Here is a 21,340-nt window from a genome sequence, read left to right as displayed (position 1 = left end):
CGTCTTGAATGATCATTTGCATAAAATTATCTGAATTAACAAAAAAATTGAACTTAAAAAATTATTCAAAATCCATAGATGCATTAGTTAGATGAAAAAGAATGGAGGTGTCACATATGACAATTATTGGTTACTTGTCTATTTTGTTGTGTTCTCAAATCAAAATCAAAATAATTACGTATTTTGTATGAATGTATGGTTATTAATATTTGGATGAAATCCGTTACTATCGAAATGGCAAAATAACAATTTCTTGGAATTAATAAGTGTCAAATACTTTATATGATAAGGGTTGAAGCTGAATATTTCCACTAGGACTCACTTATTACACATGTAGGTGTTGCTAATGATGAGAGGTTGAATTCTTATTAATGTTATATATTAAGGTTTGCAGAAAAAGATGACAGTTTTGGAGGATGAAGTAATGCCTGTGCGTGTGCTTTCTAAGGATAAGTATTCGAAAAATCTGCTGAAACGCAAAAATTCTGCAAATAAAGATTTGCCAGCTAAAAGGAAATACATTGATTTGAAAGATAACATGTTGAATGGATTCCGATCTGATCAACGAAACAGTGGAGACAATATACAGGAAGCACCTGTAGCTAGTTTATCTAATATGGGTAATACCTGTTACCTAAATAGTGTGTTGTATACGTTAAGATTTGCCCCAACTTTCCTTCATAACCTGCATCATTTGATTGGAGATCTGAATATGGTTCAAAATCGATTGAGCCAAAATAGGGCAAAAACTTCTTCTTTGGGTCGAAACATTGGTGCTATTAGTGGACCAAATCCTCGAAGTGCAAGCTCAAGTACTAGTAGTAAAGATTTTTTTACTATCTCATCTGATATTCCAAAGTCTAAGGTTCAAATGGTAACTGAAAGATTACATGAATTATTTATTACCATGCATAATCTTGAATTGAAAGAATCTAGTGATCCTTATCAACCTGTAGCATTGCTACAAGCTGTCCGAGAAGCCAATGTGATATTTGAAGGAAATCACCAACAAGATGCTCATGAACTTCTGTTATATCTTCTGGATAATATTAGAGAAACTTGTGATTTTCTATCAGTTCAGTTACAACACAATCCTGATTTACTGAGTGAACCAGAAACTGCTTCGAGTTCTAATAGTGGAAAGATTTGGGGTGTTCGAAGGTCATGGAAGAAAGGCCAATCCAAGAAGGATAAAAGTGTGAAAGGTTCTATCAATGAAGATGTTATTAACGAATCTGTTGCAACAGATGATGATGTTGATGCAGGAGTAAGCAATGATGTACAGCAAAAAAAGATTGGATTCAATTTTCTCACTGAGGATTTTGAGGGAATTACACTGGTAAGAACAAAATGCTTAGAATGTGAAAGTGTAACAGAACGGAAAGAACCATTTTACGATATCCCTGTACCTATTATTAGTGAAGGTGACTTTGATATAACGAAAATTGAAGGTGTTTCACCTAGTGAAATATATAGGAAAGCTTGTGTTACTTCTGAAAAATTATGTGATTCTAACAAGTATTTATGTGATAAATGTAAGCGGTATAATGAAGCAAGTAGAGATGTTCTATTTGAAAGATTACCAAATATGATGATTCTGCAATTGAAAAGATTCAATACCTCTACTTCAGGAGTACATAAAGTTAATACCTACCTTCCAACTCCATTAGAATTAGATTGCTTCTGTGAAAGCTGTTGTAAATTGGATGAAGAGGAATTGCCCCCCCATTATTATAAACTTAGTTGTATCATCATGCATTTAGGTGGGACAATGGCATCTGGTCACTACATAGCCTATGTTAAAGCCTCAAATTACTATAACAGCTACCATGAGTGTTCGAGAGACATGCCAAAAACAGGTCTCTCGGCTAGCTGTAGCGAGAAGTCTCTGAACATATTAAAATTTTTGAAACCTCGTGCAGTTGCTAATTCATTAATGGAGGCAAAGAATGGAATTTCTTCTAAAAGTATTTTGAATGGTTTGAAAATTTGCAAAAGTATCGATTGTTGCAGTGTTAAATTGAACAAGAATGTTCTTGAAAATGCTTTAAATTCTCAGTTCAAAAGGAATGATCATGAGGAAGATATGTGGTTAGAGTGCGATGATGAATCAATTCGCTTTCTGAAAAGTGAAGAACTTACACAAGTTTTAAGCTACAAACCCAATTCAACTGCCACACCTTATCTTCTTTTTTACACCAAAATGAAAAGGAATAGTGCAACTGACTAACAATTCTGCCTCTGTATAGGCAGTTTATATTGGTTAGAATAGAAAACTGATCCTGTTAGCTATTTATAAAATATTAAATGATATTGCTAAAACTGTACGAATGATTATTTTCAAGAGCAAATAATATTGATATGAAAAAATTCTTCAAATCAAGACTACATCTTATGACAACTTCAAATATGTTTCTTGCCTTTATTTTCTTATAAGTTTCTGTTATTTGACTGTCCTTAAGTCCTTATTATTTCATGCACAATTTATTTTATCATAATGTAAACAGTATTTATATCATTAAATTGCTTTAAAGTATTCTAAACATGTCACTGAAACACTGCTTGAGGATTTTCATACTTTGTGTTATTTGATCACTAAATTGTAGTATTTAATATTATTAATTATCGTAATCAGACATTTTGGTTTGTTTTGATTCTAATATTTAGGGGGAAATCAAATGTAAATTACGAAATGTCTTCCCATTTATTGTATAGGTCATATATTATGCTTATCAAACAAATTGTTTTATCCATTTCTACAAAAGCTACATAGTTTTCTGTAGTAAGTGTATTTTTCATCTTTTTTTTTTTCATGTGCAATTGAGTACAAATATGGAATTGAATAGAACCAGGTTGTTTTGATCAAATGTTATGGAATTCCTCAAATTTTCAAAAGAAATGCTATATACTCGAATAAAATAGAAAAGGGATGCTTCATTGCTCTACTACTATTGCATTGAAAAAATACAAGGTTTTTCACCGATTATTACATAATGTCATTTCCATATCAGAAATCATCATTATAGTTTCAGTGAAAATGGATTATATGGATTACATAATCATCCCAATGTTTTTCTTTATTGTAAACAATTTCTACTCGTTATTAAGGAAAAATTATAGGCCAACACTTCTAGGTCTGGTTTATCATTTCATTATGGGAGAATTTTGTTAATAACAATTAGAAAATTTCCCATTGCATTTCAATTAATCTTAGTGAAAAATAATATGTCATTATTTAATGTCAAATTTTGTTATAATTTATTGTTATTTCTATATTTTTCTTATATAATGAATTTCCCTTGAAAAGACAACATTTTGATGGATGCATTAGTTTCCGAATTTCTCCAAACGTTTTTCATTACTGTTTGAAATACTCTTCAGAAGGTTTTGGAGATTTTATGTTTGTTTGGTTGAGTCAATCAAAATGTGATATAATTATTGGTAACAACTGGATTAATAAATATTGAAATTATATATTAAGTCTTCATCTTATTCTATGACTAGCTTTATTTTAAAGTTCTTTGAGTGGGAGGTGGTTTCAGCACTTCTAAGATGTGTTTTAGACATCTTAAGCACTTCTAAGGACCATGCAGGAACTAAGAATGAATCAATGTTCTGTCCATTAGAAGTTGCATCCACCCTGTCTTGTTCAGACCAAAGATTAACTCTCTGTTCAAACTAGGCTAGTAATTACAAAGATTCCTCTTTGGTACTTTAGTTGAGTAGCTAGTAATTTAGTAGCTGAAACACCCGCTACTGTCCTACTGGAACCACAGCCGTCTATAGCCTTCTTTAGAAGGCTGTGCTCGAACTTCCTGGCATTCACATAGACTTGCTACTCCTCCTATTACTCCTACTCCACTAAACTAATAGCCCAAAGATTAGGGAGTTAGTTAATTGTTAACTCCCAAAAATAAGGGAGTTATTTTGTTATTTGACTCCCTAATCTTTGCACTAGCTTAGTAAGGACAAGACAGAAACAGGCAGGTGACGCTCACATTTGCCCATTAGATTGATTCATTTCTGAAGCACCAAAAACATTTTTTCCAACGCTTCCAAAGGAAAAGTTGGAAATCTGCATCAATGCCAGCTTCCTTCAGAGACAACTTGTCTCTGAAAAATTCCGAGAAAATTAAAAGAGTACTCTACGTCTAAAAAAACCTCTGCTGTTAAAGAAGTTCCGATTTTCTCTAATCCAGTTTGTGCCATTTTAGTTTATTGTATGTCAAACTAGTACAGACAGTTTGATACATGAGTTTTTCTGCTCAATTTAATCCACCTGGAGTGTAAATTTTGTTTAAAAAAATCTGTTTCTCACACAAAGTTGGGTGATTAAATTTTTTAACAACCGTATAAATAAAATAATTTTTCACTCTTCTATGGCCATCACGCGCATGCGCCTCATAGTTTCCTAAAAGGACGGCTTTCATTTCAAAACGTTTTCCCTCGAATAAATTCCGTTGCAGTTGGAACCATAGTGCAAAACTTTTTCTGTAACTTGTGCTAAACTGCCTAATTTAATCAATTTTTAATTCTTATTATATTTTACTAGACTCAATAAAAATCACTCAAGATGTTTTGGGGTGAGTATCCATGAGATAACCGGTATTTTCAACACGTGTTTTCTGATGGAGGGAACTCTGTAATTTTCCTTTTTCCAATCTTTATATGAAATGATTTACAGGATTGATAATGGAACCACAAAAGCGTTATAGCCAAGTTGTCAAAAAAGCGTTTCACATATCCATGGCGTCCTTGGATATTTCTAACTCTGATGACCAGCCAGCTCAAGTTCTTTGTGGATATGAAGGCAAAAACTATTTGCTTTGTACTTTGCAGAAACCAGAAAAACTTCAATGCAACCTTGATTTATATTTCGAGGTAGGCCGTAGAGAACAACTTCTCACTAATATTTCATGCCTCAGATCATAATTAGTATGTTAATTTATGGAGAAAATTAAAGGATTTCTCATTTTGTATAGGAAGGTCGGTCTGTATCTTTTGCCTCCAATGGAAAGAGTCTGATTCATCTCACTGGCTATCTTACTAAAGATGGTTTTGAAGGTGATAGTGATGAAGAAGAGGCCCAAGAGTTTGAAGTGCAGGCAAAAAAGAAATCGAGAGGTCGTGATGGTCCTGGGAAAGAACGTGAGTACTTGAGTAGTGTTATTTGAATCAAAGACTAATAATTTATTATAGTCCATGTGTGAAACAAAAGGTTTCCATTTATTTTGAAGAGAGTTAACTGTTTTCCACTTCCACAGCATCAAGCAAAAAACTGAAGCTGGACTATCTACTTGAGGATTGTGATGAAGAGGATTCTGATGATTCAGATTTTAACATTGAGGAGGTGATGGAAGAACAAGTGTCAGGAGAAGGATCTGACGAGGATGAGGAGATAGGAGATATTCTCGATGAAGGTTTAGAAGAGGTAGGTTCAACAAACCCGATTTGGAGAGTTCTCTGAACACGATATGGTTTTTACAGGAAGATGAAAGTATGGGTGAAGATGAAGATGAGGAGGAAGAAGGTGAAGAAGAGGACAGCGATGATGATGATGATGATGAGGAGGACTTGGAAGATGCCGCAGATGAAGAGGTGAAGGTTGAGGAAGAAAAAGTTGTGCAGAATGGTTTGAGCAAGAAATCCAAAAAAAAGAACAAGAAAGAAGAAGAACAGTCAACACCTACAATCAAAAATAAGCAAAGTAAGGAGAAACCGCACCAGCTTACACCAGGTCCTAAAACAAAGAAATCTAATGCAGAAGACAAAAAGGGTAATGAAAAGGAAGAGAAAAAAACCAAAGAAAATCAATCTTCAGTTCCTAAAAGAAAAACGTTATCACATGGTATCATCATTGAAGACTTGAGACCTGGTCAGGGGAACACTGCAACTAATGGAAAATTCATTCATGTAAGTTTCTAACTATATTCAACATATATATAATTCAAACTATATAATAGTAATACCCAGTAGATCTCTACCACATTGGAAAACATTTTGTTATTGGCAGATACAACTGTTTAGTTAATGCACCTTTTCGCCAAATGCAATCCATTAAATGGATAAAATACATAATTTTAGTAGAGCGTGTGTAGTCTATGAACTGTGTGATGGTTGATACCTGAAAATGTCATCTGTCAATTCTTTTTAAGGTATACTATGAAGGGCGTTTGCAGAGTAATAACAAGCTATTCGATAAAACTCTGAATGGTCCTGGATTTGGTTTCAGATTGGGAAAAGGTGAAGTTATTAAGGCTTGGGATATTGGAGTTAATGGAATGAAAGTTGGAGGAAAGAGAAGGATAATATGTCCTCCTCAGGTTGCGTAAGTATTTCAGTGTTCAATTTTCTTCCAACTAACAATGTGTTTTTATTGCTAAATTTAATTTCTTTAGTTATGGCTCCAAGGGATCTCCACCAGTGATTCCACCTAATGCAACCCTTGTGTTTGAAGTCGAATTGAAGAAGATCAAGTGAGCTTAGGGAATTTCTACTTATTCGAAATTACTTTTCCTATTTCATCATGTCGACAAGGTACAAGTTGTTCCAGCTGATTTAAATGAGGGGAAATAAAGTGATGAAATTATTTAATGGACTGATATTTTTATAATATGAATACTTTTTAGATTATCTATTTTTAAATGGAAGAACCAGGTATCAGATTGTTGTATGTTAGCTTTACAGTGAATTTTGTTTTTATGTTAAATTCAACACTTGGTTCCATGGTAACTGTTTATGTTTCATTTTTTTGTATTGTTTTCTCAGTGTTTCTGTTTTTTCCTCAGTGAAATATTCTTTCGATTAAATTTTTTTGATTATAATGTTGTTATTTTTTAAAAAAAGTCAGAATCCTGATTCTTTAGAGGGCAATGAAACACCACCAAAAGGTTTTGGAGGGGTATGACCAGAACAATTTATCTCTTAACAATGCTTTGGCTTGTGGTGAATATTTACAAAAACGTGGGGCGTCTATCAAAAAAGATTTTTGGGCCGAGAAAATGGATAAATGCTTTAAACATCTTTTATAAGTGTTTCAACAAGTTTTTAGAACAAGAGAGTGAAAATCGATAGAAGTTTTTTTAAGAGTGCTTTGAGTTGAATCCAAAAAGTTGCAGAAGTTATATAATATATTCAAGACTATACTATATTCACGTCAAATTTGAGATAAATGAATTAATATCCGCAGAACCTTGGGGTTTGAGTATGGGGAAGTTTAAATAAAACGTATCTGTTTATATTGATAAGCTAGCCACAAATGCATGTGATGTAGAGCACAATCCTTCCGATTTAAAGGGGCAATAAAACAAATAGTAGAAAATTTTATACGGTTTCTCCTATAAAAAAAGCTATTCTAAACAATGGTATTAAGTTCACAAATTATCAATAAAATTCATGGAGGACATTGGGAGTATTGAATCAGTAGCCATTTAGAGGTTGTTTTGATTTGTGTGTACTTCTTCACAAACGCAGTTTTTTTTTAGTATACAGGAGTTATAACTCCTGTATACAAACTTTTTTTATTAGACAGTATTTTGATTGCACTATACACTCCTATACTATAAATAGCAACTTTTAAACCTTATACCTTTGTTGCATCCGTGAATACCACTGGGAAATTCTTTATGCTCTGTTCATGCATGACTTAGATTGAAGATCATCCCTTAAGCAACTGCTGAATCCGATGAGAAAACCACCTCTTGGACATCCCACTTGATTATTTTTCCGGTATGAGAATTCTTCTAGAATCTGGAAAAAGCTAATACTGATTTGAGCCTAGTGGCCGTCATTTTTTGTAGTTTTCGGTCACCCAAATTACCGTAGTTGTCTTAGGCATATATATATATATATATATATATATATATATATATATATATATATATATATATATATATATATATATATATATATATGAGGCTCATAAGGCTCTGCTTTTTTGAAGGATGCTTATGTAAATTCCACACGTCTGCATATATCCCACTGTCAAACAGTTGCATTTAGGGGGCGTAGGAGGCTACGGAGAACTCCACAGATAGATAGTGGAGTTATTAACTAATCCTGTTGGTATCTAAGTTTATCAAACTTTTTAGTTTGTCAAAACACCTTCAACATCCGCTGATGGAGTATTCCATCAGTTCCACTACATGATGAAGAGCAGATTCTGTGGAGCGTCCAGGGATAAATGGTATCTTCAGGACACGGTTAAGACGTAGATGTATGTATATCAAGTAATCCGTTGAATGACACACAAAATCGGAGCAGTTATAGTCTGTTTCCCATTTCACAGTAGATTAAGATGCGCTTAAAAATAGAACCACCGTGTAGATCAAAAAATTACAGTTCATTATACTAATTACCTCTAATTACCGTGGCTTTTGGAGTTTGGTAACTCGGCGGCGTGGGCCAAAAACAGCCAATTTTCATCGATCCCATCATTCACCAAATGACCATGTATAATTCCATTGCATTGGAGAGTCTGATTTATGAACGTTTTAAAATAACTTGTCCGCATAACTGCCGCGCGACTTACCACACAGAGCTGGGCATGTAAATCAGTTCAAGTGCGTGACTGAAAACCTGAAAACTGAAATTCGCGAGCATGGGTGATAACAGTGAATGGTCTTAAATTGAGAATTACAAAGGAACGGTATTAAGTCGTTTGTAGGAACAAAGGTGGACGATTTTCGAAGCATAGCAATATAACATACTTTCACACGCGTGGGTGCTTTGATCAATGTTTGCGGATTACACGAAGAAGGAGCAAATAAATCAAGTTTTTCGGTTACGATGCCAAAATAGATTGTTTCCGAAAAAAATTGTTTGACAATCTTCTGACTAATCCTATGCTTTATATCGCACACACGTGTTGAATTAGTAAGTTACAAAAATTGTGGTTCAGCAGCTATTTTTGATAGCATATAGCATTGAAAAATGATACCTATATCATAAAATTGGCAGGTGGCTGTTCTTATAGGACTTAGTAACTCTGCATAAACGCTCCATAATCTAGGTACGAAAGTACGAAGGAAAAGAGCTATAGGAATCCAAAACGTTCAGGTGCATTCGGATTTTGCATTTTCTAGAGAAGCAATACCCAGGAAATTTAGTCTATCTATACTCATCGATACTTCACCACAATTTACTGAGTGTTAATCCAACAAGATTGGTATTTTTTCAAATATTCATGTCTTTAACTCCGAAACTATCTAGTGATTGGCAAAATTCAGAAACAATAAAGTAACTGAATCAAAAATTGCATGAAATCGGGTACAATAAGACGGAATTATAAAAGCATCCTTTTTTGGTGAAGTGTGGACAGGTTCTATTTGAAGGTATGGAGTATTCAATTGACAGTAGTCGATCTGATACAAGAATAGAAGTCAATCTGTTGAGTGGAAGAGACAATGATAACGACAATCGTGAAACTGATTACAGAGGATGTTTAGGATTCTTGCAAAGGGGTAAGTAAATATGCTCTATCATTTATTCCCTTTAAATACATATTAGTTGCCTTAATTATATGAAAAAACAAAAATATTATTTCGTAGATAAACTAACATGGAAGCTTCCAGATGATAATTTCTCTCGAAAATTATTTCTTGCTGTCAATGACCTCGGACAAATACCTCAAATACATATTTTTGAAATTGAAATAATCTAAAGTACCGTCTGGAGCCACAGTGTCGAAACAATCGACCAAAGTATCCAGAGGTAATTTGCAATCTATCTCCCTCCAAGCTGTGACAATATCTTCGGTATCTATGAAATATTTTCCCTTCTTGTCCAAATTTTGAAACAGTTCCAAGGCCTTCATTTCCGGGTCCCACATTTGCGCGAGCTTCTCAACGAAAAAACTCAGAAGAACGGGGAAACTGATCTCTTCCTGGTCCCGGAAAATCAGATGACACTCACTTGGATTAACGTCCAGACCTGTTGTTCCAGTGTAAATGATGCTGAATTCCATCTTCGTGTAAGATTCTTTACAACCTATTAGTTGCCTCACAGCTTTTTTAACATCGTCGATTATTTCTGCTTTGTTAGCCATTGTCAGTCAAAACTGCAAAAGATGGCACAGAGTTCTGGTGTTATTAAACATAGAAATTGTATTTTCAGTCATATCAGGACAAAAATCGGCCAATAAGGATTTGATTCCTGCAAAAGGTTTTATTGTTGCCCTTCATTATACACAGTTATAAGTAGGAGGTTTTTCTGTTTGGCGGTCAAAAACGAGTCGTTGAAAGGAGTGTTTAATTACCTATATACAGGTACTGAAACACATATACGTGTGTTCCAAAACTAGCTAAAGGAATAAATAAACAATAAGCAAAAAACCAAAAGTGTAATAATGAAATGTAGATAATAAATAAGTAACAAATTGTACTATCCTTTTTGGAAAGGTGATCTTTAGGTGGTGCATTTTTAAGTCACTCTTTCTCTACAGTTGAAAAGGATGAACAGTTATGACGATAAAAGTCATAACTAACTTATTGCAAATAATGTGGGGTCCCAGAATATTTGGACCATAAACAAAGACGTTTGCTACCCTACATCGAGATACCATCTGCTAACAGCCTGAATTATGGACCGAAAAATTTAGTAGACGCCTCAATGGATTTCTCTTGATGGAATCCTACCTGTTTGACCCGAAAATATTCCTGGAGATGTACATAATGCAGCATCTGGCCAGAGCCATGCCAGGTGTTTCCATGTTAACAGTTCTTCACTCTCAATGAAAATAAATTCAACTGATTTTACGTTACGTCTATTCCTCTCAACAATAGTATTAATTTCATTTAGTATGACTTATTGTTTCAGCTTGGAGGAAATTGAGAGAGCCCAGACCAATTACGGAGGATTTGGATAGTTTGGAACTCTTTTATCTACGTGAGTATTTGTGAGATCAATTGCGAATTTTATGCTGCGGGACTTTCTTCTTATTAAATGTCTTTTTATTGGTGATTAAAAATTATTACATTTTATACAATACTAGCTGACCCGGCAAACGTTGTTTTGCCATATAAATAATTTCCATGTTGTATCATAAAAAAATAGAAATTAAAAATTTTGTCTAAAAAATAAAAAAAAATTTAGGGGTGGACTACCCCTAACATTTAGGGGGATGAAAAATAGATGTTGGCCGATTCTCATAGATAGCTGACCCGGCAAACGTTGTATTGCCATATAAATAATTTCCTAATGATTAAATTACTAAAATGGCTATTAAAAAATAAGGGTTGATCGTAGAAGGGTGAAAATTGAGGATTGTATGTATTTTTGTATGTTGTATCATAAAAAAATAGAAATTAAAAATTTTGTCTGAAAAATACAAAAAAAAATTTAGGGGTGGACTACCCCTAACATTTAGGGGGATGAAAAATAGATGTTGGCCGATTCTCATAGATACCGGATAAGCACAAAAAATTTCATCAAAATCGGTCAAGCCGTGTCGGAGGAGTATGGTAACGAAAACTATGACACGAGAATTTTATATATTAGATTTCAACAGACATATAGCTAAAATCTTTCGTAATACGAGATTGAAACCAACAATTTAAGGAATGGAACTATTGAAATTAAATAAAAACATTACCAATCTTCGTCTACTTCACTTTTTTGTAACGAGAAATAGCAAACCAAAAATCAAGCTGAATTATGAATTATTACCAGATTTTTCGGTTCTAAATTCCTTTGGCTTTTAGAATATTCCAACGTGACAATGGTTCTGAAGATTAGTATAAATCAACGACTTGCTGCAATAGATATATGTGTGAATCCAAAATCAAGATACCCACTTACACTTAATTATAGTTTTCCCAATTCATAAATAACTTTATGAGCCAGTTACTCGATATTCATGCACTAAATCTATTTACGAAAGGAGTTTATAATTCTTTCACTCTCGTAAAGATACAGAAACCGTAGGATATAAACAAGGATTACCATAACTAAAAATAATCGAATTTTATTTTATCTGTGTGCTATAAACGATAGTTTCGGCTAACTGAACCACGAAGAAAAATCAATACAATCCGATAGAAACCAAAGAATTTTTGAAAGAAACGTTTCCCAATATCTCTTAAACAAAAAGTATAATAAACATGTTACTGATGATTATTGAAATTGTTAAACAAAGCATCAGTCCTGTTGAAATCCACTAGGAAATCGTACATACATAATTATCCAGGTCTTCAGAATGGATTCTTCGAAATCAACAGGAATTCGCATTTTGAAAAAAAAATAATCACACCTGCGTAGAATTCACGACATTTTTGACATTTGAAAAAGAAAGAGAAATTTTGGGGAATTGTCATTATTGTCAAACCGAAATTGCCACTGAATCCTCAAGAACATCTTATTATAGAAGCTTTCATATCATGAGCGAATTTCTGATAATCCAAGGTGAACAAATCTATGTCCATCCCAATTTTTTTTACAAACAATTTCTTGCAGTCGGTCAATGTGGAAACCAAATAGGTGGTTCCTTGTGGCCTTCGATATTACAAGAATACAAAATATTGCCTTGCCAACACCCAAATACCGTCGGAAGACATGGCACATCAGAGTATGTTCGTGAACAAAGGTTCACATTAAACAGTTTCCTTCATATTCCAAACCTAGAACATTCAGGGGGTTTTCAGACTCTGAACTTATCTGAATTGAAGAAAAACAACGTGAAAGCAAGGGTAGGGCACTCTAGAGAAAGAAACAGAATTTTGTGTCTGTACCTACATCATCAGTATAGTATTTGGATTATTGTACATTTTCTCAAGTTAAATCAGTATCCTGTGTTTAAAGGTAATCTGTATCGACATGGAAGACAGTGTGCTATCAAGATTCTCGAACTCGAAGTTGAGTTTTCTATTCGATAAAAGTGCAATCATCAGAAATTATCCAGGATCAAGCAACAACTGGGCTGAAGGGTACTGCACGCATGGTTCTACGTTTAAAAATAACATTTTGAAGATTGTAACGAAGTATGTTGAAAGATGTGATTCTTTACATGGAATTCTGCTTGTTTATTCAATGGGTGGAGGAACTGGATCAGGTTTAGGTAGTTTCGTTTTGGAGCAACTGGATGATCATTTTCCGAATATTGAGAGGTAATGGCTTCTCATTCATTATTATTATCTGCAGAATTTGGGGTTGAGGTATAAAACTATGGATTCATGAAAACGAAAAAAGATATTTAATAGACTTTTCAAATACACAAAAGAAAACAGGAGAAAAAAACGTCCACACTATCAAAACCAATAAAAAAGATTCAGAAGAATCGCATTGAAACGAGTGCGATGTTTCAAAACCTCAATATTTTTCACATATCTCTCATTATTCCACGCAAACAGAACAATTAATGCACGAACAGACTTAATTTCTCCCAGATAAGTGAGTTTAACGGTTGAACCGCACAAATTTCACCCTCCCAAGGGGAATATCTGATGAACGAACAAACCAGAAAAATATCGCAGTGAAAATTCCCCCAAGATTGCCGATGTATGCAAAATTTTATTTTCGTGTTAGACTGAATGCTCGAACAAATCCCCAACGTATTTATTCGCGCACCGTATATAACCGCGGGCACACATATGAAAATTAGACGACCGAAATGTCGAAAAATTGAACTTGAGGTCATTAGTTCGAATTCAGACGCGAAACATGTACCTACTGTGGAAATTCTTGGCTGTTGACCCAAATCGGAAAGTGGGGAATATTTGGAGGTTGAAAAATCTCATAACAGTACAATATTTCGTGTACTACTTTGTTTTCGATGCGTTAAAATGAAATATTAAAGTGCTGGTGAAGAATTTCACTTGATAGTCTCTTTATAAATCATTGAAACATCGCAGGGGGCTTCGAAAAATTCTCATTTTGCATAATTCATTAATATTTATAGTTTGGATAAGAAGAAGTTCACGAAATTTTAAATTTCAATTGCAAATTTTAATTCAGAGCCAACTGTGATCCAACAATGATTCATGAAGACCTTCTTTATCTGCTTTAAGATCACTAAAACGAAATTAGGTACCCAAGTCATCCAATATTCAAGTGAAGGAATCAATGCTAGACACTATAAGGAATATGCAAACATCAAAGGACTAGAAAAATTGTATTCATTGAAACAACACTTCATCTAGGTACAGTGACCCTTACAAAATTATATTTTATATACAACAGTCGCGAAAAGTTCACATATTTTCAATTGCAGTATTTCATTTACAACCCTTTCCAAAGGATGATATTCCAAATATAACTAGTTTCCTCTATATGAGCAAATATTTCAAGATATTTCCGAAACATTGTATAGAAATGGTGCGGTTACAAAAGTTACTAACGAACGCGAGAGATAATTTTTATGACCAGCGCATTCGCCACTTTGCAACGGCACCTATTGCCAATTTGTTACAAGTGTCTGTTTCACTATAAGTAGGAAACAAACTGATGGGATGAGGATAATATTTCCATTTGATTCGACTGGCCGACTTGCAAATTACTTGTATTCAATGCTCAGAAGCAAGCAAACGTTTAAATTGTAATTAGGTTAATTAGGTTAATTATCGTTGAATTGGACGTCAACAAGTTATTATTGAATTCACCCCTACACCGAAATCCCAATAGATAGATCTGAATCCTAAATATCCAAGTAATTACCATGACGTATTATATCAATTACCTTGGTCTTATCACTACTGATCTTCATCAGAGTTGTACTTTGTACTGTCATAATATTGTCGGTTGTCGATTGTTGCCAGAATCTATTAGGTTAGGGGACAAAATAGCAGTTTTCTTACAAACGTCAAAAAATGACAAGGTTCGAGCATTGACAACGATATGCGAAGTGACCCTTTTTTTCATTTTCCTTCGTTACCATGACACCGTGCGCGAAGTAGTGTGCGAAATACTTACTTCGCACACTGCATGTAAACTATATGGGATTTTTATATCATAACCTTTATGTTCCTCAATCAAGCAAAAATCCAAGAAATCATTCATTTATTAATGTATAACAATAATTAAGGCTTTCAAATTGTGAGAAAATTTAACACTACCTAATTTTATTTATTATTCACAATGTTAACATTAATGGTGCAGTCAGTGTACGAACCAATAATTAGGTATTCCTAAACCAGATAACTCAGATTCAGCTCGTGATATCGTAGATTTGGGAGTTGGATAAGACTATCCATTTTTGATTTGCAAGCAACTGCCGTAGAGGTGACAGCATTTGATCCTGAAATTTCAATACTCTTTTTCATATTAGGCCAAACATGTTACTTATTTTAGAATAATATTTTTGACGTTTGTAGAAAAAATTTTGTTTGCATCTCATGCGCGAAATACATTGGTGATCACCAAAGTAGCATTTCGCGCACTAGATACAAAAATAACTATTAAAAAGACTTAGGAATTGGGAAAAAATCAAGATGGTGGCTTCAAGGATGCGAAATAGTTTATTTATTGCTGTTCTGTAAGATAAAATTTGTATGTGCGGTTTGCGGGACAATTTATCCGATATTCAAGATGATGGATGCAAAATGGTGGACTCACATAGTGATTTTGGTCATTCGTACAGGGTGAGTTAAAAAAAAAATCAAATTGGTGTTGCCCATTCTATGGACACACCACTCAGATTTTTCGGATTTCATGTTGATGCAGAAAATTTAAATCTTTAAATCCTCGAACAGTTCAATTTTCATCTGAAAATACGCAACTTTTCATGCACAATTGAGGATTTTATCATGCACCCTGTAGGAGTCGTGGATAGTAATTGATTTTTTTTTGGTTAATAGCAACCCAAATTATTTACGCTAGAAAAGTATAGACCTTGTATTGCTGGGAATAATTCGGTCATTGATGTTATTTTTCTAACCCTTTTTACACAGGGTGGGCCATAACTTTTCACCCCGAATTTTGAACTTTGGGGTGCAATAACGAAAAAACGCTCGGACAGGTCAAATTTTGTTGAAAGGGGGACAAAGAAAGGTGTTCAAATGAGTTTGATATCACTACCCCTCTAGCCGCAACCCCTAACAGCTCTCATTTCTGAATAGGGAAAAGGGGTCGAGCAGCACCTTGTTGAAAGGCAATTCAATTTCCTGAATGAGTGAATTTTTTTTTCACACGCCGAATTTGGATCTTTGAGATGGAAAAAACGGTCGGACGGGTCAAAAAATGAATTCGATATCACTACCCATCTAGCCGCTACCACAGAGCAATTATCTCCTATTCAATAATAATTGCTCTTTGAACGTTTTTTCCATCTCAAAGATCCAAATTCGGCGTTGGAAAGTTATTGATGGAATACTGAGTCACTCTGTATAATAAAGCGATGAAAAAAAGAAACTCATGCAGGAAATTGAATTGCCTTTCCAACAAAAATGAGAGCTATTAGGGGTTGCGGCTAGAGGGGTAGTGATATCAAACACCCTTATTTGTCTCGCTTTCAACAAAATTTGACCTGTCTGAGCGTTTTTCTGTTATGCCACCCCAATGCTCAAAATTCGGGGTGGAAAGTTATGGATGACCCACCCTGTATAAGGAATGGAATGGTTGAATTACCTGATTTTATGGTTTTTTACCATGAAAATAAAATTTTCACCATTCTTTTCCCATCACGAAATTCTGCTCGAAACAAAAAAAAATAAGAAAACGAAAAGAGAAAAAGTTAATGAAGCTACTAATACTGTTTTCAGCAAATTGATGAATTTAATACATAGTTAGCTGAAGAAATTCTTCCAGCAGTTGTTCCCAACTATGAGGAGCAATATCTATGATTCATGATCTTTTGTTAAGATGATTCTCTTATTCTTCTGTTGTTGGGGAATTGGTACATGAGTCTTATCTTTAGAAATCGTCTCCCCTAGATATAACGGTTATTACCCATGAAAAAAGTGGAAAAAACATTCGAAAACTTCTGAAACAGTAATTGCAACTGACAATCGTTGTATACGTTAGTCCAACAGGACTTTTCTCTTCGCCCTCCCGAATGACACCCCCAATTTGATGTAGATTCGTTGTATGCGTCTACCCCAACGGCAGCGAAGACGTGGTCACCGGCCCCTACAACGCGATGCTGGCCACGCAGTACCTCGCGCGTCACGCCACGTGCGTGTTTCCCGCGGAGAACAGGGCCCTGCAGGACCTGTGCGACCGCAGGAGGCTGACGACCAGATCGGAGGACGCCCGGGGATGTTGGTCTGTCGCCGGCACCTTCGACGACCTGAACTCGATACTGGTGAAATTGCTGCTACACGTGACTAGGTGAGTTTACGCCCGTGACTTATCGAGAACGACGTTTATATTTTAGCGGATCCCGGTTTTCAGGGCAGCTGAATTTCGACATGAACGAGATCAATACGAACATGGTGCCGTTTCCGCAGATGAAATTTTTGTGCTCCAGCTTCAGCCCTATAGGAATTTACGAGGGGAATAGTGTATCGAGGTAATGTATGGAAAACGCGTGAGCGATTGGGGAGAAGGATATGTGTACCATTGGGTAAAACGCTGGGACTATCGTTATTAGTTACGACAGGTCCCGAATTTCAATTTTACATATGTTAAAAGGGAATTTCCAATGAAACTCTGGGATATACTGAAGGATATCACCGAAAAGCAGTATAAATTTTTCGACCAATCTTGATCAAACAGAGGGTGAGCATTGATTGGGATGCCATTCGTTTGGATCTAGTATTGATAACTGCTCTGCAAACCTCCACAGCTTTCATTACCTCTTCGTTGGAAGAAAATTTACGACCTTTTAAATTTTTTTTCAGTTGAGGAAAGAGATGATTGTCGGATGGAGCCAAATCTGGTGAATGAGGGGGGTGTTCTAGTAATTAAAACCCTAAATCCCCAATTTTTTGCATGGCAACATGAGATTAGTGTGCAGGGGCGTTGTCCTGCAAAAACAAAACACCTTTGGATAGCTTTCCGCGTCTTTTCTCTTTAATTTTTTCCCGTAGAGTGGTCACTGACGTCGAATAGGTTATTGTTCCATCGTTATCCAAAAAATCAATCATGATTACTCCATGGCAATCCCAAAAAACTGAAGCAAGAACTTTTTTGGCAGATTTTTGGACACGAAACTTATTAGGTCTTGGAGAACCAGAGTGACGCCATTCTATCTATTGTTGCTTTGTTTCTGGATCGTAGAAATGTACCCAAGTCTCATCTATAGTAACAATTCGGTTAAAGAAGTCTACATCGTTTTCAAATCGAGCACAGATCGAACGCGATGCTTCTACCCTTTCAAGCTTTTGGTCAACATTCAAACATTTGGGGATCCAGTTTCCAGCAATTTTTCTCATGTCCAAATTGACGTGAACTATGATGATGAACGCGTTCGTACGAAATATTCAGTGCTTTAGATATCAGTTTTAGCCCAATTCGACGGTCTGATAAAATCATGTCATGAACTGCATCGATATTTTCGGGGACTGACACAGAAACTGCCTTCCCGATCGGTCATCATCTTCAATGGAAAATTAACATCTTTTGAAGCTTGCAATCCAATTTTTCACGGTCGCATACGAAGGACATTGATCACCAAGAAGGGTATTAAGCATATCTTCTTAAATCTGCTCACCTCTTAACCTTTTCAAATACAGCTACTCCAATTTGTCGATTTTCACAATTTCGGTGTACATCTTCTTTCTTTTAATTTATTGCGTAACTCTGGTTTATTCTTGGACTTCAAACTTCACACTGACACTTCTAATGGGTTATTGTTCGTTGCTATGGTAATGCAATATTTTTTTTTATGCATGGAACTGGTCTAGGCTAACTAGATATCAATACATCTTCGTAAATTAGAATTTTCAAAATTTTTTTGAAGGTGTACTGGGCGAACAACAAATGTGAATTTCGAACCATAATAGCCTTATAGAATACAAGTATCTCCTGTATATTTAAGATGAAAATTGGTTGCTTATGTCGGCGGTTTCAAATTCTTCTTTAATTCCAAACAGCTTCTCTAGACGCTTCTTTGATCATTCGATAATAACTTATATTGATTACTGTTGATCAAATTTCTCCGTTTTATGTATGAGTACATATCTCTAAGCGAACTTTGAGGGCTTGAAACTTTTACTTCCAACACAATATTTTTTATCTCACTCATCATATTTTTTTAGTACCACTATAAGGGAGAAGAATTTTTGGAATGCGTGTAGTAAAACTAATCAACTGCTCAAAATAGATCCCTTGGGTAGTAGTCAGTTAGATCGTATAATGCGAAAATATTGAATCAACCAACTTTTAGATGTCGACTCTTCCCTAATGGCAAGCATGCTGTTTGGGAGAGGAGAATACACGTTGACAGATATGAGGAATTATGTGAACAAACTTCAGAGGAAGGCACCTTACCTAGAATGGTCGAAGAAGTGCACTAAAGTGGGTTTATGCTCTATACCACCAATCGATTCCAAGTTTTCGATGATGGCTTTGTTCAATACCTCTTCCACAAAGGAGATATTCTTTCACATATCCGAACAGTTTCATAAATTGATGAGAAGGAAGGTAGGTAACTGAATTCATTTCCAGTAATTATTTTTGAATAATAATGAAATCTATGCTGAGATTGCACTCTTTAACCTTTGCAACTACAACAAAAAAAATCGTATGTATTCAGACTAATAACAGAGCATACTCGGATAGGACGATATGGGAGCTTCATGCTGAATTCAAAACGACTAGAGAGTCTATTGATGAACACAAATAATAGAATATCCATTTTACATTCCTTCATATTGGCAATTTTCGAAAAGTTCGGTTTTTTGAACCGATTGAACTCAACTTGATTTCCAATGGTTCCATTTCTCGTATTTGCGATCAGAATACTGATGATTCAATTGTTGTTTTATAGGCTCACGTGCACCATTACACAAAAGTTCCAGGTTTCGAGTTCGATTGTTTCTACGAGTGCCAGAATACGATTGCAGATATTATCGATATTTACGAGGAAGCTGGAACTTCTAACGGCATCACTGAGGAAAGGATATCGCCGAATATAAATTATTGAAGAAGAAATTAAACTGTTAGTAAAAAAAAGAGTTTCATTTCGATACAATGTACCTAATCTCTCACAAATCCCATCAACCTGGCAGTCAGAGCGATGGGGATTGTAGCCTTAAAAGACTAGCGTGAAAACGGTTAAATTGTATACAATTTATCTTCAACGAAACATGAAGCTATAATAGAAATAAATTAAGTTTAACGCTATCATCTTGGCCCTTCACTCGGATTACTGGAATAATTAACGTTGGTGGAAGCATGCAAACTGGGGAATTTATGTAAGGCATTAACCGATTCGGTGTGAAATTTTGAGAATTATAACATTCTGCTATATACGCCTTTCGCTTACACGTAATAGGTTCCGGAGAGATGGCTGTGAGAGGGTTTTTCACTGAGATTGAGGAAAATTGCATCTAAAGAAGGGTTCACATCTGTTACATCTCGTAACATTTAGAAAAAATGGGATATAACACTAAGCCCAGTTTGAAAGTTACAAATAGGAGTGAAAATCACGATAGTCTTCCATTCAGTAGCTTTGAAAAAAGAATAATGTCTGGTTTTCGCAAGAAATGTTCGTTCCAGTGAGCAAGTTTGCTGTTTGAACAATCTTCAACTTTTAAGAATAGATATATGTACCTTTATAATTGAAGACCAAGACAGCTGTTTACGACGCCCTACAGGCGACATATTAAACAGCTTGAACAAACTCAATAACGTCATCTAAGACAAATTATGGACATCAGATTGTTCCACAAAGTTTCAAAAGCAGATGTCTTGCAGCGCGCGAGTTGTATAACAATTGAAACTCAAGTAACGAGGGCCCGAGTCAGATGGAGCGGCCACATTATGAGGATGCAAGACACAAGACTCCCCAAAATAGCTCTGTATGGCGAATTCACAGAGGGAGCTCGGAAACCAGGAGGCCAGTATAAGCGGTTTACGGATATACTACATCAATCCCTAAAATCAGTTATTGCCAATCATAACTGGGAACAACTAGTGTAAGACAAATCACAGTGGAGGTCTTTGGTCCACAGTTATAATGGAATATAAGAATATAAGTCTAATAAAAAAAAACATATTAGAGTCATGTCAACATTTCCTTAAAAATCGTTGAACTGCAAACATAGGCTTCGGAAAGAGACAGTAGCAAAAAAATAATCAAAATTTAATGGTCCAATATGAATTCAATCTTCCATTAAAGTATTAGACCTTTTAATGGAGGATTGAAATTTTAATCCTGGTGAGCTACGCAAACTACCCACAAATTCGTCCAACTCCCTTCATAGTGATTTCTTGGCCTTTTGAAGTATTTATTCAATTCATTTGTCCT

General features: G+C 35.1%; 5 protein-coding genes across 6 annotated transcripts in view; 4 read left to right on the top strand and 1 right to left on the bottom strand.

Annotated features, from left to right (window-relative positions):
* Positions 1-126: 126 nt before the first annotated feature.
* Positions 127-3,474, top strand: LOC123315022 (ubiquitin carboxyl-terminal hydrolase 1). Its single transcript, XM_044900554.1, has 2 exons — positions 127-333; positions 387-3,474. The coding sequence occupies exon 2, from the start codon at positions 401-403 to the stop codon at positions 2,228-2,230; it is 1,830 nt and encodes a 609-aa protein (XP_044756489.1). The 5' UTR covers positions 127-333; positions 387-400; the 3' UTR covers positions 2,231-3,474.
* A 929-nt stretch (positions 3,475-4,403) lies between these two features.
* Positions 4,404-6,824, top strand: LOC123315614 (46 kDa FK506-binding nuclear protein-like). Its single transcript, XM_044901374.1, has 7 exons — positions 4,404-4,583; positions 4,685-4,881; positions 4,983-5,148; positions 5,265-5,431; positions 5,488-5,913; positions 6,156-6,328; positions 6,399-6,824. Exons 1-7 carry the CDS (start codon positions 4,574-4,576, stop codon positions 6,478-6,480), a joined length of 1,221 nt encoding a protein of 406 aa, XP_044757309.1. The 5' UTR covers positions 4,404-4,573; the 3' UTR covers positions 6,481-6,824.
* A 2,261-nt stretch (positions 6,825-9,085) lies between these two features.
* Positions 9,086-21,340, top strand: part of LOC123315509 (Kv channel-interacting protein 1) — a 143,775-nt gene continuing 131,520 nt past the window's right edge. The window contains exons 1-2 of one of the 2 annotated variants that reach the window (XM_044901228.1): positions 9,086-9,461; positions 10,816-10,884. In XM_044901228.1, coding sequence (XP_044757163.1) covers positions 9,335-9,461; positions 10,816-10,884 — 196 coding nt within the window. In that variant the 5' untranslated portion in view covers positions 9,086-9,334. The remainder of the gene's footprint in view (positions 9,462-10,815; positions 10,885-21,340) is intronic. The other variant, XM_044901226.1, reaches the window with a different exon arrangement.
* Positions 9,478-10,567, bottom strand: LOC123315510. Its single transcript, XM_044901229.1, has 2 exons — positions 10,544-10,567; positions 9,478-10,057 (listed from the first exon to the last, which is right to left on the bottom strand). The coding sequence occupies exon 2, from the start codon at positions 10,043-10,045 to the stop codon at positions 9,593-9,595; it is 453 nt and encodes a 150-aa protein (XP_044757164.1). The 5' UTR covers positions 10,046-10,057; positions 10,544-10,567; the 3' UTR covers positions 9,478-9,592.
* On the top strand, positions 12,375-20,027 carry LOC123314753 (tubulin epsilon chain-like). Its single transcript, XM_044900080.1, has 8 exons — positions 12,375-12,399; positions 12,451-12,683; positions 12,796-13,100; positions 17,005-17,256; positions 17,303-17,437; positions 19,128-19,201; positions 19,256-19,512; positions 19,859-20,027. Exons 1-8 carry the CDS (start codon positions 12,375-12,377, stop codon positions 20,012-20,014), a joined length of 1,437 nt encoding a protein of 478 aa, XP_044756015.1. The 3' UTR covers positions 20,015-20,027.

Source organism: Coccinella septempunctata, chromosome 6, assembly GCF_907165205.1.
Source record: "Coccinella septempunctata chromosome 6, icCocSept1.1, whole genome shotgun sequence".
In the NCBI taxonomy this organism is placed as follows: Eukaryota; Metazoa; Arthropoda; class Insecta; order Coleoptera; family Coccinellidae; genus Coccinella; species Coccinella septempunctata.
Note: the sequence above shows the minus strand (reverse complement) of the source record. Positions and strands in the feature narration are given on the sequence as shown.